A 12,763-nucleotide genomic window follows, 5' to 3' on the forward strand; every position below is an offset into this window, starting at 1 on the left:
CGCCAGTGGAGACTGCCACTGGCCACCCACTCACCACATGGGAACAACTCAGTACGACAGGCACCAAGGCCCTAATGAACTCCATCTACTCTGGAGCACCCAGCGACAAGATTAGCCACCAGCCCACCACCATCCTCTACGCCTCCATCTCCACAGCCACCTTTCCCAACGCCTGGAAACCACGAGAGGTCCGACCCCCCCTCAAGAAACCTTCCGCAGTCCCAAACAACCACCAGAACTATCACCTCATCTTACTGCTCCCGTTTCTTACCAAAGTCCTGGAGAATGCCATCAACCTCTAACTCACTGAACACCTGGAGAGTAACAACCTTCTAAACTCCTCCCAATCAGGATTCTGAGGCAACCTCAGCACCAAGACAGCCCTGATCACTGCGATAGACGACATACACACCCTACCCGACAGAGGAGAATCAGCTGCCCTAATCCTTCTCTATCTCTTCACTGCTTTGACACCAAATACAACCACACACTCAATTGACTGCCCCAGATTCATATTTGTTTTTTGTTATTTATTAAGATAATGTAAAATTCATTTTTCTTTCTAATTGGTTCTTCGCAGTCACTTCATAAATGTATTTCTTCGTTTTTTCATTCACCATTATCACAGGTACTGATTGAATACTCCAAAGGAAAACGCCTATTGCAACACTAAAAAAGGTTTTACATTCTGGATCTCCCCTCATCCATTCTTGCTTCCACTTGAGCCCCCATCAAAAAGAACACAAATCCATATTAGATTACTTGCTTTAGTCAGTCTGCATTCAGCTACTTTGTGAAAAACAAAACGAATTCGCAATTAGGGGTTTATCACCTTCCAAAATGTAATAGGAGGATGGTTCTAGATACATCAAATTAATTAGTATGATTGTAATCATAACAGCATTGATTCAGTAAAGTTGCACAGAGAGAACAATTCAAGATAAGACATTATTTCACAATCCGTTCATGGCAGAAGGTACTTTTAAAAAAGAAATACACAGACCACTACAGGTTTTACATAGTGTACTGTGACTCCTATGGTTGAATTTCGAGGACCTTATCCTATGCTTTTCTTGGACTGCTAAGTTATTTCCTCTGCTGAAATCCGACGGCCTTGAATGATGCGCGTATGCAGCAAATATCACCGGTTCACATGGATGGCTGTGATTCTGTTTCACTCAAATTCTGTCTGGAGTCAACAGGCCGTTGAAAAGATTGTCAAAATCAAAGATAGCTTTTTTCTGGTGAAATTAATAAAGGATAACAATTATAAAGCTTAATTGGATTTTTAAATGTTCTTTCTTGTGCTCCTCCAAAATGGTGGCACATATGAACACAGGTGCATAATCTTGGCGAACTTGTGGATGCTCTCAAGGATTCTGGTCACTCTGATCACATTTCAGCATAACCTTTACCCCCAAGCCTTTCCGGGTCGTCTCAAAGGCCTCAAGGGCTTGCTCAAGAGGGAAACGGTGGGTCACCAAAGGAGCTACGTTCACCCTTCCAGAGGAGAGCATAGAGATTGCCATGGGCCATCTAAAAAACAAAAAATATTTATAAATAAAAATACAATTTGAGCAAGCCAGAAACAAAGCATGATGAATAATCAATATATCAGGCTCACAAAAAAGGTACAATATAATACAGGGTGCACTGGGTTCCTCCATAATGAAGAATATAATATAGGTAAGAGATACATTGGCACAAGCAATCCTAGGCAGTCATGCAGTGTTGTCAAACAGAGGTTGGAATAGAATTTGGAGCCATTCCTAAATCAGGCCTGGCTACCTCGAATGCTTTGGCTGGTTACCGTACAAAGAGCAGCTACAATTTGGAAAAGTCAAGTGTAAACCTGTGTTCTGTGTCTATAACAATATGAAATATAAACAGAAAGCAGTGTATTACCTGATGGGCATACTGGGATCAAAAAGACTTACTTACCTGGAATAGTGTCACCTTAAATGTAGAGTTGAGTGTTGGTAAGGTGTGTAGTGACCAAAATAAATGCAGCATGGAATGGTGAGTTTGCATATATGCATGGATAGCTAATTTAATCTCAAATCAACTCCCTGTTGCCTTGTGACCCTTTCAGTTAAAGTGAGCGATTTGGTACCTTATTCGCGTAGCAGAATGAAAGCCACCAAACACCCTAACTAAAACTTTGATGGCGCAAAGGAGGGTGCAAAAATGCCACAGATAATGCTTCGTCAACAAGCTTCAATAGAGGACTGTAAAATACATCAGACAGATTTCTCGGACACAAAGCCGCCCACTGCCCACTGCCATTTGTGAGTTAAGCCAGTCTTGTCTATTATCCAACACTTATAGGAAGGGTTTTTTAACTCATACTCGTGAATATAAAGGTCCACAAATCCCAGAAAGTAGAGTGCTGTTGGCCAATGGGCCAGAACTGGATCAAGGCATCACACATTCCATGCAATGGCAAATGGAGGAGCAATGTGAAAATGTGAAATAGATGTGAGAAAAGGTGGTGGTCACATATAGAACACCATGGGTGAGGGTACTGGAGGGAGGAGTATGGCAGGATATGTAGAAAAAAACGGACGAGGACAAGGGATGACACAAAGGGTGCCAGAGGCTCAGGGTGTTTCGTCTGATTGAGCACAAGCTAAGCAAAGGAGAAAAGGAGAATAAGCGTGGTAGGTGTAGGCAGTGACAAAAATGAAGAAAAAGGACAAAGGTACAAGTGTCCATACCCTATCGATCTCAAAGAGGCATCAGCCTGGTGTATTCCTGGATCTTACCAATCTTGAACATAATTTCTTTGACACCACCTTGGTTTGTGACTCTATACATGCCAGACTTTTTGGGCTCTCAGAGTCACTGGCAGCCAAACACTTGACAGTCTTCATGCTCCACCATGGCTAGAAGCATTTTCCAGACATTGCTGACTCCTTGCCTCAGCACCACTTACATTCTAGAGACACTGATTTAATATAAGGTTGGCTTTTCCCAGACCTACTGCAGTCTAACGTGATCAGAAATGAGAAGATTAATTGTGAATCATTATTACCAGCCATTTACAGGCTTTGTCTCGACAGGTGATTTACTCTATCCAATATCGACAGGTTTATTTAGGGGATTTGTAGAGCGCGTAGTCACCCAGTGGGTATCCCAGCGCTGAAACCATATTACTCACGAGGGGGTGTAGTCCGGGAAAGTGACAGTTTTAGTATTTATTTAGGGGATTTACTCTATCCAATATCTAACAGCTTTTTGAAGGTACTGGGTCATATCTCACTGACTGGGCAGCTGGCGTTCTGTCATTTCAGAATCACAGACCTGGCGTATGGTCAGCTCTGATCCAGTCTTAGCAGCCATTAAGGGACACCAATTGGGCATGTGATCATATCTGCCCCAGCCATTCTGCCCTTTATGAAGTGAAAGTGACGCATCTTGTTTTAGTTAACCTAAATGCCTTATGGGTGACAACTGCATGTGGACTGAGAGTTAAGACTGGTGTTCAACCGTCTTTGCCCCAAGTGGCATTGCAGAAGGACTGGTTTGATGTGACTAACTCTATTAAAAGCTCACCTGGACCTCCACTTCAGTCTGTACCCTTGCAACTTATGTCCCAGTGACTGATATTCAGAACTGTGCAGAGGTACCCACAGGTTGTGGGCGAGGACCAAGGTAATGCTGAGGCAAATACATATTCAGTTTGAAATGAATGCACTGCTTTATTCTTCCAACAAGGACCATAAGTGGAAAGTAAACATCTGATGTACAGTGCAACCTAACCTTGTAGGAAAGGCAGGTGTCACCACCCAACATTTTCTTATGTGCGACAGCAGAGTCTGGCATGGTAGGCAGAGCTTAGAAGGGCAGTGTAGGGGAGAGAGAGAACGTTCACAACCCCTGCGAGACCCAGACATATAGAGAGGCCAATGCTAAGCAATATACTTCAAACAGGTATAATCGTAAGGCGTGGAGTCTGAAGCAGGTCTCTTCTGAGCAGGATTTCAGTGATTCCAAGCCTTCAGGACTCATAGGTCAAATATTGATGGAGAGGGAGAACAGTAGGCAGTACCACCCAAGTGAGTATGTTAGGGTGCTGTGTGAAGGGTGGAGGTACTGGGCCTGCATTAGAGTTTGGCAGACGTGTACCCAATCACAAATGTGATGTATATCCCGTCCACCTTATTACATGTCTATTACACCTAATCCTAACATCAAAGCATGTTTATTCAACAAAAGAACCATTTAAGCATGAATGCTCAGATTAGGGAGGGAAGTACCAAGTAGCTCAGTCCTGTGACTAGCTGATGAAGAGTGGAGGTACATTAATTGAAGCCAAGAGGAAATGGCTTTTACTTCTGTTTAGACTGGCATGGTGGAGGGTTTCCCAGCATGCCACCCTTACTGCGAGCAGGCAGCATTGTTAGCAGGGTTTCAAACAGTGTTTCAGGATACCACACTAAGATTCTATGCTGGGGAGCTGGGCCAAACACCTGTCTTTACTGAACGTCAGAAACTGAAAAAGGAACTGAAAAAAGAAACAGACACTGACCTCTTAAGGGCCTTCGTTTGACAAAAATCAATTCCATGACTTTTAGGAAGTATCCCCCATGAGGTATAAGAGATGTTACGTTTAATTCACTACCTCTGGTGGCTGAAAGGGAATCTACACATGATATTACTGAGCACGAGAACTGCACTAAAGTGTATTCGGACATGCAAAAACATAAGTCTTATTTGGTGCATAGTTTGGATGATGGGAGCCATCTGGGGTAATGGGGATGTGATGCTGGAGGGAGCAGCCAGAACATGTGGGAGGACTGCACTTAGACCCTTATGAAGCACTTGTTATGGAATATTTGAGGGGCATGGGAACATGTTATTCACAGTTTGAGATAAGGTCATTTGAAGCAGCGATGTTTTTGGGCCATTTATCGTACCTGATTGAACAGGACCTAGACCAGGACAGTGAATATTGCTACTAAATATGGACGGACTGATATAGCGACCACTTTTCAGCTTGAAAAATACAGTTAAAATAGGAAGCTTCGGGCATCCAATAGGTCGGGCACAGTGTGTCTGGTAGCTACCCTGCACAAGCTGTTGACTGTGAGAGTCGGTGGGGCTGGTACTGTTGCGAAGGCATGGACTCCAGGGAGTTGTTGAGGAAGGCCTGCTGGGAGTAAACTTGCAGACAAGGCAGTGACTGAGGGCTCTTGCATGGAAGCGTGTTAAAGGCACAATATGTTTCTCAAGAGGTGGAGTTCACAAAGAAAGGTGCGTCTTGAGGTGAATGACTGCCAGTGAAGATATGTGGCAATGTCTAACATTGTTTTCCCTTCTGTAATGTACCAGGGGGTTAGAGGAGTGTACAGTTGGATATGGCCAAAAGGTATTGCCATGGGCAGTACTCGTACAGAGACAACTATATAGTAGTGCCTGGAAGCCAAGAAAGAAATGAATGGTCAGTGTAATGTGCTGTAGCTGTAGTGCTTTCCACCTCTCCAAGTCCATCAATAGGAAAACGGTGTTCATTCCAGTATCACCTGTGGGGAGTCATTTAGAGGCTGGCCCCGGCATCCCCTGTACTCGTGTGCCACTGCCCTGTTCAGAGGTAGGCAAGGCTTCAGCTGGAATACCCATTGGAAACGTAAGACCATGGGTCGGCACTAGCGCTGTCGGTCAATGCAAGCCAACAGAAGATCTGCACTATTGAGGGGGCTCCTTCTCGGGTATACTGTTCTGACCAGAGACCACCAGGAATAAATCGTGTTAGGAGGCACCTAGCATGTTCATTCGCTACTGCTGGGATGCGGCTGTCCACATCTCTACATATGCAAAAGAAACAATTAATGGACGGAATGCTGGACAAGGCAAACATTCACCCCAGTCACAAGGATCTGGTTTAAATCCATCCTTCTTCTGCTCACCACACCACCCCAGTCAGGGACTGGTTTCAGGGCATCACCCTTCATCAGCCAGGCTATCTTGAATCCAGTGGTGTGATGGGCACAGGACCCACGTCTGGGCATATCTTTCCCACTTAGGGAAACATATGCAAAAGAAATAATTGATGAATGCTGGACAATGTAAACATTCACCCCCAGTCACAAGGATCTGGGTTAAATCTATCATTCTTTTGCTCACCTCACCACCCCAGTTTGGACCCAGCCATATGCAAATCAATCTTGACCCTGTACCACTGGAGTCAAGCTATCCTGGCTGATGGGGGGTGAAACCCCAAAACCGGTCCTATGATGCTTGTTTCCAGTCCGATGAGGACCTGGCCTGGCAGTTCAGCTCGACTGTTCCCATGAGGCCCAGGGTCAAGACTGATTTGCATATGGGTGGGTTCAAACTGGAATGGCATGTTGAGCACAAAAACAATGGGTTTAGGCTCAGATCTCTGTACTGGGGTGAATGCATGACATTGTTTTGCATTCTGTCCATCAATTGTTCTTTTTGCATATGTCACCCCGAGTGGGACTGGTACGCCCAGACGTGGGTCCCGTGCTGTCCATGCCACTGGAGTCAAGCTATCCTGGCTGATGAGGGGTGAAACCCCGAAACAAGTCCTAGAATGCTTGTTTCCAGTCCAGGAAGGACCTGGCCTGGCAGTTTGGGCAGGACTGTTCCCATGAGGCACAGGGTCAAGACTGATTTGCATATCGCTGGGTTCAAATTGGAATGGCATGGTGAGCAAAAAACACAATGGATTTAGGCCCAGATCTCTGTACTGGGGCGAATGTATGACATTGTTCTGCATTCTGTCCATCAATTGTTCTTTTTGCATTTGTCACCCCGAGTGAGAGGTGAGCCCAGACGTGGGTCCCGTTCTCTCCATGCCAGTGGAGTCAAGCTATCCTGGCTAATCAGGGGGGAAACCCAGAAACTTGTCCTAGGATGCTTGTTTCCAGTCCCGGGGGGGGGGGGGGGGGGGGACCTGGCCTGGCAGTTCGGGCTGGGCTGTTATCCTGAGGCACATGGTCAAGACTGATTTGCATATGGCTGGGTTCAAACTGGAATGGCATGGTGAGCAAAAAAACGATGGATTTAGGACCAGATCTCTGTACTGTGGTGAATGTATGGCATTGTTCTGAATTCTGTCCATCAATTGTGCTTTTTGCATTTGTCCCCATCTCTACATGCATATTTTAATGTAATCCTTGTTTTTCTGTTTTTGCTGTGCACTGACAAACGTGTGGAATTCTACAAATCCCAGTCCTAAAATGCAGGCATAACACAGCCTATGAATACATGCTAGGACAGAAACATATGGCGAGAACCATCACAGTACGCAGCTGTAGACATAGTGGGAGATAGAGGCAGCCAACGGAGGGACGAATCAATAGCTGTAAATGTAAGAGAGAACGATAAAGCTAGATGACAGCGGATGATTCTAGAGTGGGACACGTATGGCGGCAGGAGTCACTGGAACTCAAAAGGAAAGGCTCAGGCCGATGTGCGCGATACTACAGCCTGCCTACGTTCAGCCCGGCACGGAGTCCAAAGTCCCATCCGTGCTCTGAGGTCAGGGGCCGAGCGCTTCCTTCTACAGAATCCAAATACACTTAATACAAACAATTAAGGAGCGCTCTGAGTCAGCTCCACGTCAATACATCAATTATGTAGCATCACTGACTAAACACCGGAACTGTAGAATTAAATATTAACCCCTGATGGAGGAAACATTGCAGCATGCAATACCCCAATAGCATGCCATATTTTCTCAATGGTAGTCAACAAAAAAGTACAACTTAAAACAGTTGGTTAATTACACAAAGAACACGTAATCGCATGTTCTGTAAATTCAATGATTTGTATTTAGCAAAAAAAAAAAATATTGACTGTATACTTGACAGAGAATTTTGACGGCAGCATCAATAACGATTTATAGGTTGTGTTTAAAGTGCAAGGTGAACATATCGTGCTCGTGAGAAGCACATAATACCCCAGATCAGGGCCGAATGCCCGAGGCTTTCAAAGCAAAAAAGAACTGCAGGGAAAGTCACCTATGCGGTGATCACGGTTACTCCCTGCAGGATGCTAACATTTAAGTACAATGCTCATTTACAGCATTTGCTGACAAAGGAATGACTAAGGAAGAATACTAACTAGTAACCCCGGAGGATCAAAATCAACAGTTTGGATCTTACTACTAACAAGTGGCATTCCTAGGGATTGGGGTTACAAGCATTGACAAAGCAAACGGGTGTGTCTTTTTTGAATAACAAAGTGCTGCATTACTGATTGGCAAGATTGAGTGTGTTTTTCAGAATGGATGAGTTGCTTATGAAAATGGCTCAATGGGTGGATCAATGTATAGATGAGTGCAGGGATGATGAATGGGTGACGGTTGCATGGACGGCTGAAGAGATGTGGGAGAGATAAATGACGTCACATTCTGAAGAGGGACAGACTAAATACATTAATGTAATACTTAGTGTTGCTCCTGTGAAACAGCATCATAACAATACCTACTACTTACAGCCTGGAGACAGGTTGGAATGAGTGTTGGAGGTGACTTATCGGAAATGCCCGATGTCCAGGACACAAACTCCTGCTCCTTCACTACACTTCGCTCTGTACACAAACCACCGCATGAAGAGACTGTATTGGAGCAGGCTAGGCCGGGAAATGCAACCCCGTAGACGAATCATAAAGAATAAAACCATTTAAACTAAAAAGAGAAGATATATACTGTCATGAGTGTGGACTCACACTAAAAAGAGAAGAAATACTGTGATGAGTGTAGACTCACACTAAAAAGAGAAGAAATTGTGTCATGGGTATAGAGTTATTAGTGAACCACACGGCACATCCTACGTCGGAAGCCATACGGCACAATTGAAGAAGTGAAATTAGATATTTTTGCTCACAGAAGAACACCACAGCTGAGACACTGATTAGCTGTGAGGGAATCTTTTTGCTGCTGTGGGGGCTAAGTCACATTTGTAACCCTTAAATAGGCATGGCTATGTCTCCCAGGGCAGCTCTGACTAACCTGATCTGACTGGCAACCCAGAAGGCTGTCATCAGGATATTATTAAATATAGTCACTTGTAAGTAACAGTAATAGTACAAGCCTCCCTGTCCTTTTGTTTAAGGCTACTTTATAGTAGCTGTGGAGTAGGAAAAATTATTCCCTGCTTATCTTCATATTATTCATAATTCATGATGTTCTCATCGATGTACTGTTTCCTCATGGGTGACTTCATAATCTGAGTAGATTCACCTTTAAATGCCTTTGCATAAGTAGCTGTGGAAGGCAGGAACAATTTAGGACTCTTGCAACTGGCATCTTCACCTTGAAACAAATAATCTACTCTTGGCCAAACTACAGAATCATCAAGATAAACCTTGTTCTCATCCGCTTTTTCGTAACTGATACATTTACCTTAAAGATGGTTCAAAACCACACTGGGTACCAAACTCCAGAGCACCTAGCATCAATAGCATCCATGGTGACACCGGCCTATAGTCCTTCCCTGAAACAATGTTTTTACACCCTCAAACACATCTTAGCTCATTTTTTCCAGGTATCAACCGCTGTTCTTGTACTGGTGGCCTCTCTCCTAAAAAAAAGCCAATACATGTAAATAATGTAATAATAAGTGGTTCCTCAAAAAAACACCCCAACAAGAAAAGTAGAAGGGTCTTTGAAAGATTTAGGAAGAACAATGTGTATTATTCATAACCATAGATACGTGCACCATTATGAGAGCATCTAAGTGCTGTTTAAGCAGATCATTATTTGACGTTTTATCTTAATTTATCCGGCACCGCACGAAGAACTCCAAATAAGGGAGTTTAAATGGGCAAGTGAAATGTGATCTCCATAAAAAAAAAATGCAAACTCTGGGGTACCCTCACCAAACTGGAGCATTTCAATAGGAATATGGTGCACATGGCTCTACCATTCCTTGTTGGGATCATACCCTCCCTGAGAACTGAAAATCTTTCAAGCAGAAACAATCTAACTCTTCCAACCAGACCATCAGGCATATCATCACAGGGATCATCTAAACTTTCTTAATGGCAAGCTCCCCCTGAATATTAAGCATGCTATCACTACCATAAAATTGAGAAAACACCAAATGATCTAGAAACCATGGCCTATTACAGCCGATCTTTGGCCAATCAACTATCACAAAGATTTTTGCGACTGTAGCATCTTTACAACTCTCCATTCACCCTAAACTCATTCCCCTCCTCAGCCACTTTCAATCAGACTGCCAACAAAGTTGGGGTACTGAAACGATCCTAATGGGTCAAGAAGGTCCATTGATCTTCTGATACCTCTCTGCTGCCTTTAGCACAGAGTAGCCATTCTATTCTCCACATGCATCTAATGCACATTTGTTTACATGCAGAGAGTGTACTTGCATGGTTTAAGTCTTTCCTATCAAATTACACTCAACAGATCAAACTTCCAATGTGACATACAGCTACAGAGCTGTATTTTCGTATAGTCCTAGTGCTGATCTTCAAGATACCTGTCAACTATCATCAAACAAAACATAGTGAATCACTAATGATGATATCCTCAATAACAAAGAATGCAGGAAACAGCCACTCTTTCTTGAAGTGCCTCACCCACATTCAAAAGGGAATTCAACTAGTACAACCTCAACAGATCCAAAACTGAGATCTAGCTTCTAGGCCTCAATGCGCCAACGATGCTCTGCCTTGATTAGCCCTATCCAGTAACTTCTCATCATTGATACGTTCCATTACATGACATCCAAATACCGTTAAGCTCAGTCTAAAACCGGGGGTCATCTTCCAGTCAGTGCTCTCTTGAATCCCACATAAACAGAGTTAACAGAAACATGTTTCATCGCCGTTGCTGTTTTTGGCCTTTGACTAGATTGAGCTGAAATATGATTATTCGATTCAAATTTAGCACACCACTGACCAATATACTTACAGCTTAGTCACCCAAAGACACCCTGGAGCATCACACTGCCAAAAAGAATGTGCACGCTTTTCTAACAGCGATAAGATGGAGGAAGTAAATTTGAATAAACAGATTCATGGATCAGGATCTACAATGACACACACTCTGTCTCACTCACGGAGTGGACATCGCAGTCATGTCAGTGACAAGTTTTATGATGTTATAACCCCAATGTGTTGTAGAAGCAGCATTCCGAGACAGTTAAACTACAGCACGTAGACTATCTACAATACTTGTATAGTGTATGCTGCAGTTATTCTCTTAGTTTACACATTTCTGAAACACAGCTGTACTGACTTCGCATTAGTTCACTCTACATAGAACAGAGGCATATACAACAATTTAGAACAACATAAAGTGCTATTTTTAAGGGTATTTAAAATGATAATCAGAAGATATCTAATTGAAGGTGGAAATAGTGTTTACAATAGATGAGACGCTTGAGCTCTCAGTAGAATAGTTAGAGACTGCTACGGGCTAGTTAATGTGTGAGTGAATGATTAATTTAACTTTTGGGATTATTTGAATTTCAGTGTTTCCAAACGTAGGGACTACTTGCTTTTAAGATCTCTTTGAAGAATGGAAAGAATAGGCATGTGGATCATCTGAGGCAGCTTCTTTAAACAGTTAGCTTTGTACTCAAGGCAGCAGATTTGGTATTCCCTAAATCCAAGAAACAGATAACCAGTGTGTGGGCTTCTGTAATCAGCTCATTCATGACATATACATATAGCACAGCTATTACCGGTGCACTTTACAATTAACAAACCACAAGAATGTGTTTTCTGAGATATACAAAGAACAAAAGAAAACATAACAATCTAAATACTAAAAAAGAAATGCAGGTGGGAATGTTTGGAATTTTATAAAGACATGCTGAACAAGGGAATTTGGGATTCTTCATTGCAAAGATAGGCGGGACGGGCACAAGATTATAGGCTTAGTTAGTAGCCAAATAGTACAGTATCAAGAGTTGCACAAAATTAGATAAAGTTTGAATTTCACCAAGAGGGAGCATCTCCAGAGAAAGATTTGGATCTACCAGAGTCGGATTACGACTCTTTTCCATTCTAGTTAAACAACTCCTTTGCTTTTGAGATTTTTGACATGGCCTGAAACCCTTAGAGAGGAGTTTAGGTTTTGAGATGGTAATGTCACCTGTATGGTGTAGCGTTGTGTTACCCTGCCTTAGTGCTTGACTGCAAGTATCTGGTACTCTTTCTTTAAACATTTTTGGCCCTAACCTTGCATTAATCTAGTGCACGCAGTGGCCTAGGTGGCCTAGACCTTCCCCTTGAATTGAGTGAGGTCCTGCCTGGGACGGTGCATAAATTGTGCCCTCATAATGCCCATCACAGGTTTCACATTTAAAGGGGTAGTGGCAGCGTACTGTGTTTTGTGAATCCACAGTTGTGACCAATCAATCAGAATTTGTTTAGCGTAGCACTGTCACCTCTATGAGTATCTGGGTACTGTGATTGTGACGTCTCAGCTGACAAGTCAGGTAAGAAACAAAGAGAAAGAGGAAAAATAAAGGTCAGAAACGAGCAGAAAGAGGAAAAATAAATGCCCGAAATGAGCAGTAAGAGGCAAAATAACGGTCAGAAATGAGCAGAAAGAGGCAAAATAATGGGCAGAACGATCAGAGAGAGGCAACAATAGTGGGCAAAAGTGCCAAGAAAAAGGTAGAAAAACAAGCAGAAAGTGAGCAGAAAAGAAGGTAGAAAATGAGCAGAGGAGGCAAAAACCTGAGGCATCAGAAGGTAGCGGACTGTGGGCAAGCTGGACAGGAGAACTGTTGCAGGGGGAGCTGTCATGCGGACC

General features: G+C 43.3%; 1 protein-coding gene across 1 annotated transcript in view; it reads right to left on the bottom strand.

Moving 5' to 3' along the window:
- Positions 1-515: 515 nt before the first annotated feature.
- SORD (sorbitol dehydrogenase) overlaps positions 516-12,763 on the bottom strand; it is a 352,789-nt gene continuing 340,541 nt past the window's right edge. Inside the window, exon 9 of the mRNA XM_078684967.1 lies at positions 516-1,536. Coding sequence (XP_078541093.1) covers positions 1,371-1,536 — 166 coding nt within the window. The 3' untranslated portion in view covers positions 516-1,370. The remainder of the gene's footprint in view (positions 1,537-12,763) is intronic.

The sequence above is a fragment of the Lissotriton helveticus genome, chromosome 3_2, assembly GCF_964261635.1.
Source record: "Lissotriton helveticus chromosome 3_2, aLisHel1.1, whole genome shotgun sequence".
Taxonomy (NCBI): domain Eukaryota; kingdom Metazoa; phylum Chordata; class Amphibia; order Caudata; family Salamandridae; genus Lissotriton; species Lissotriton helveticus.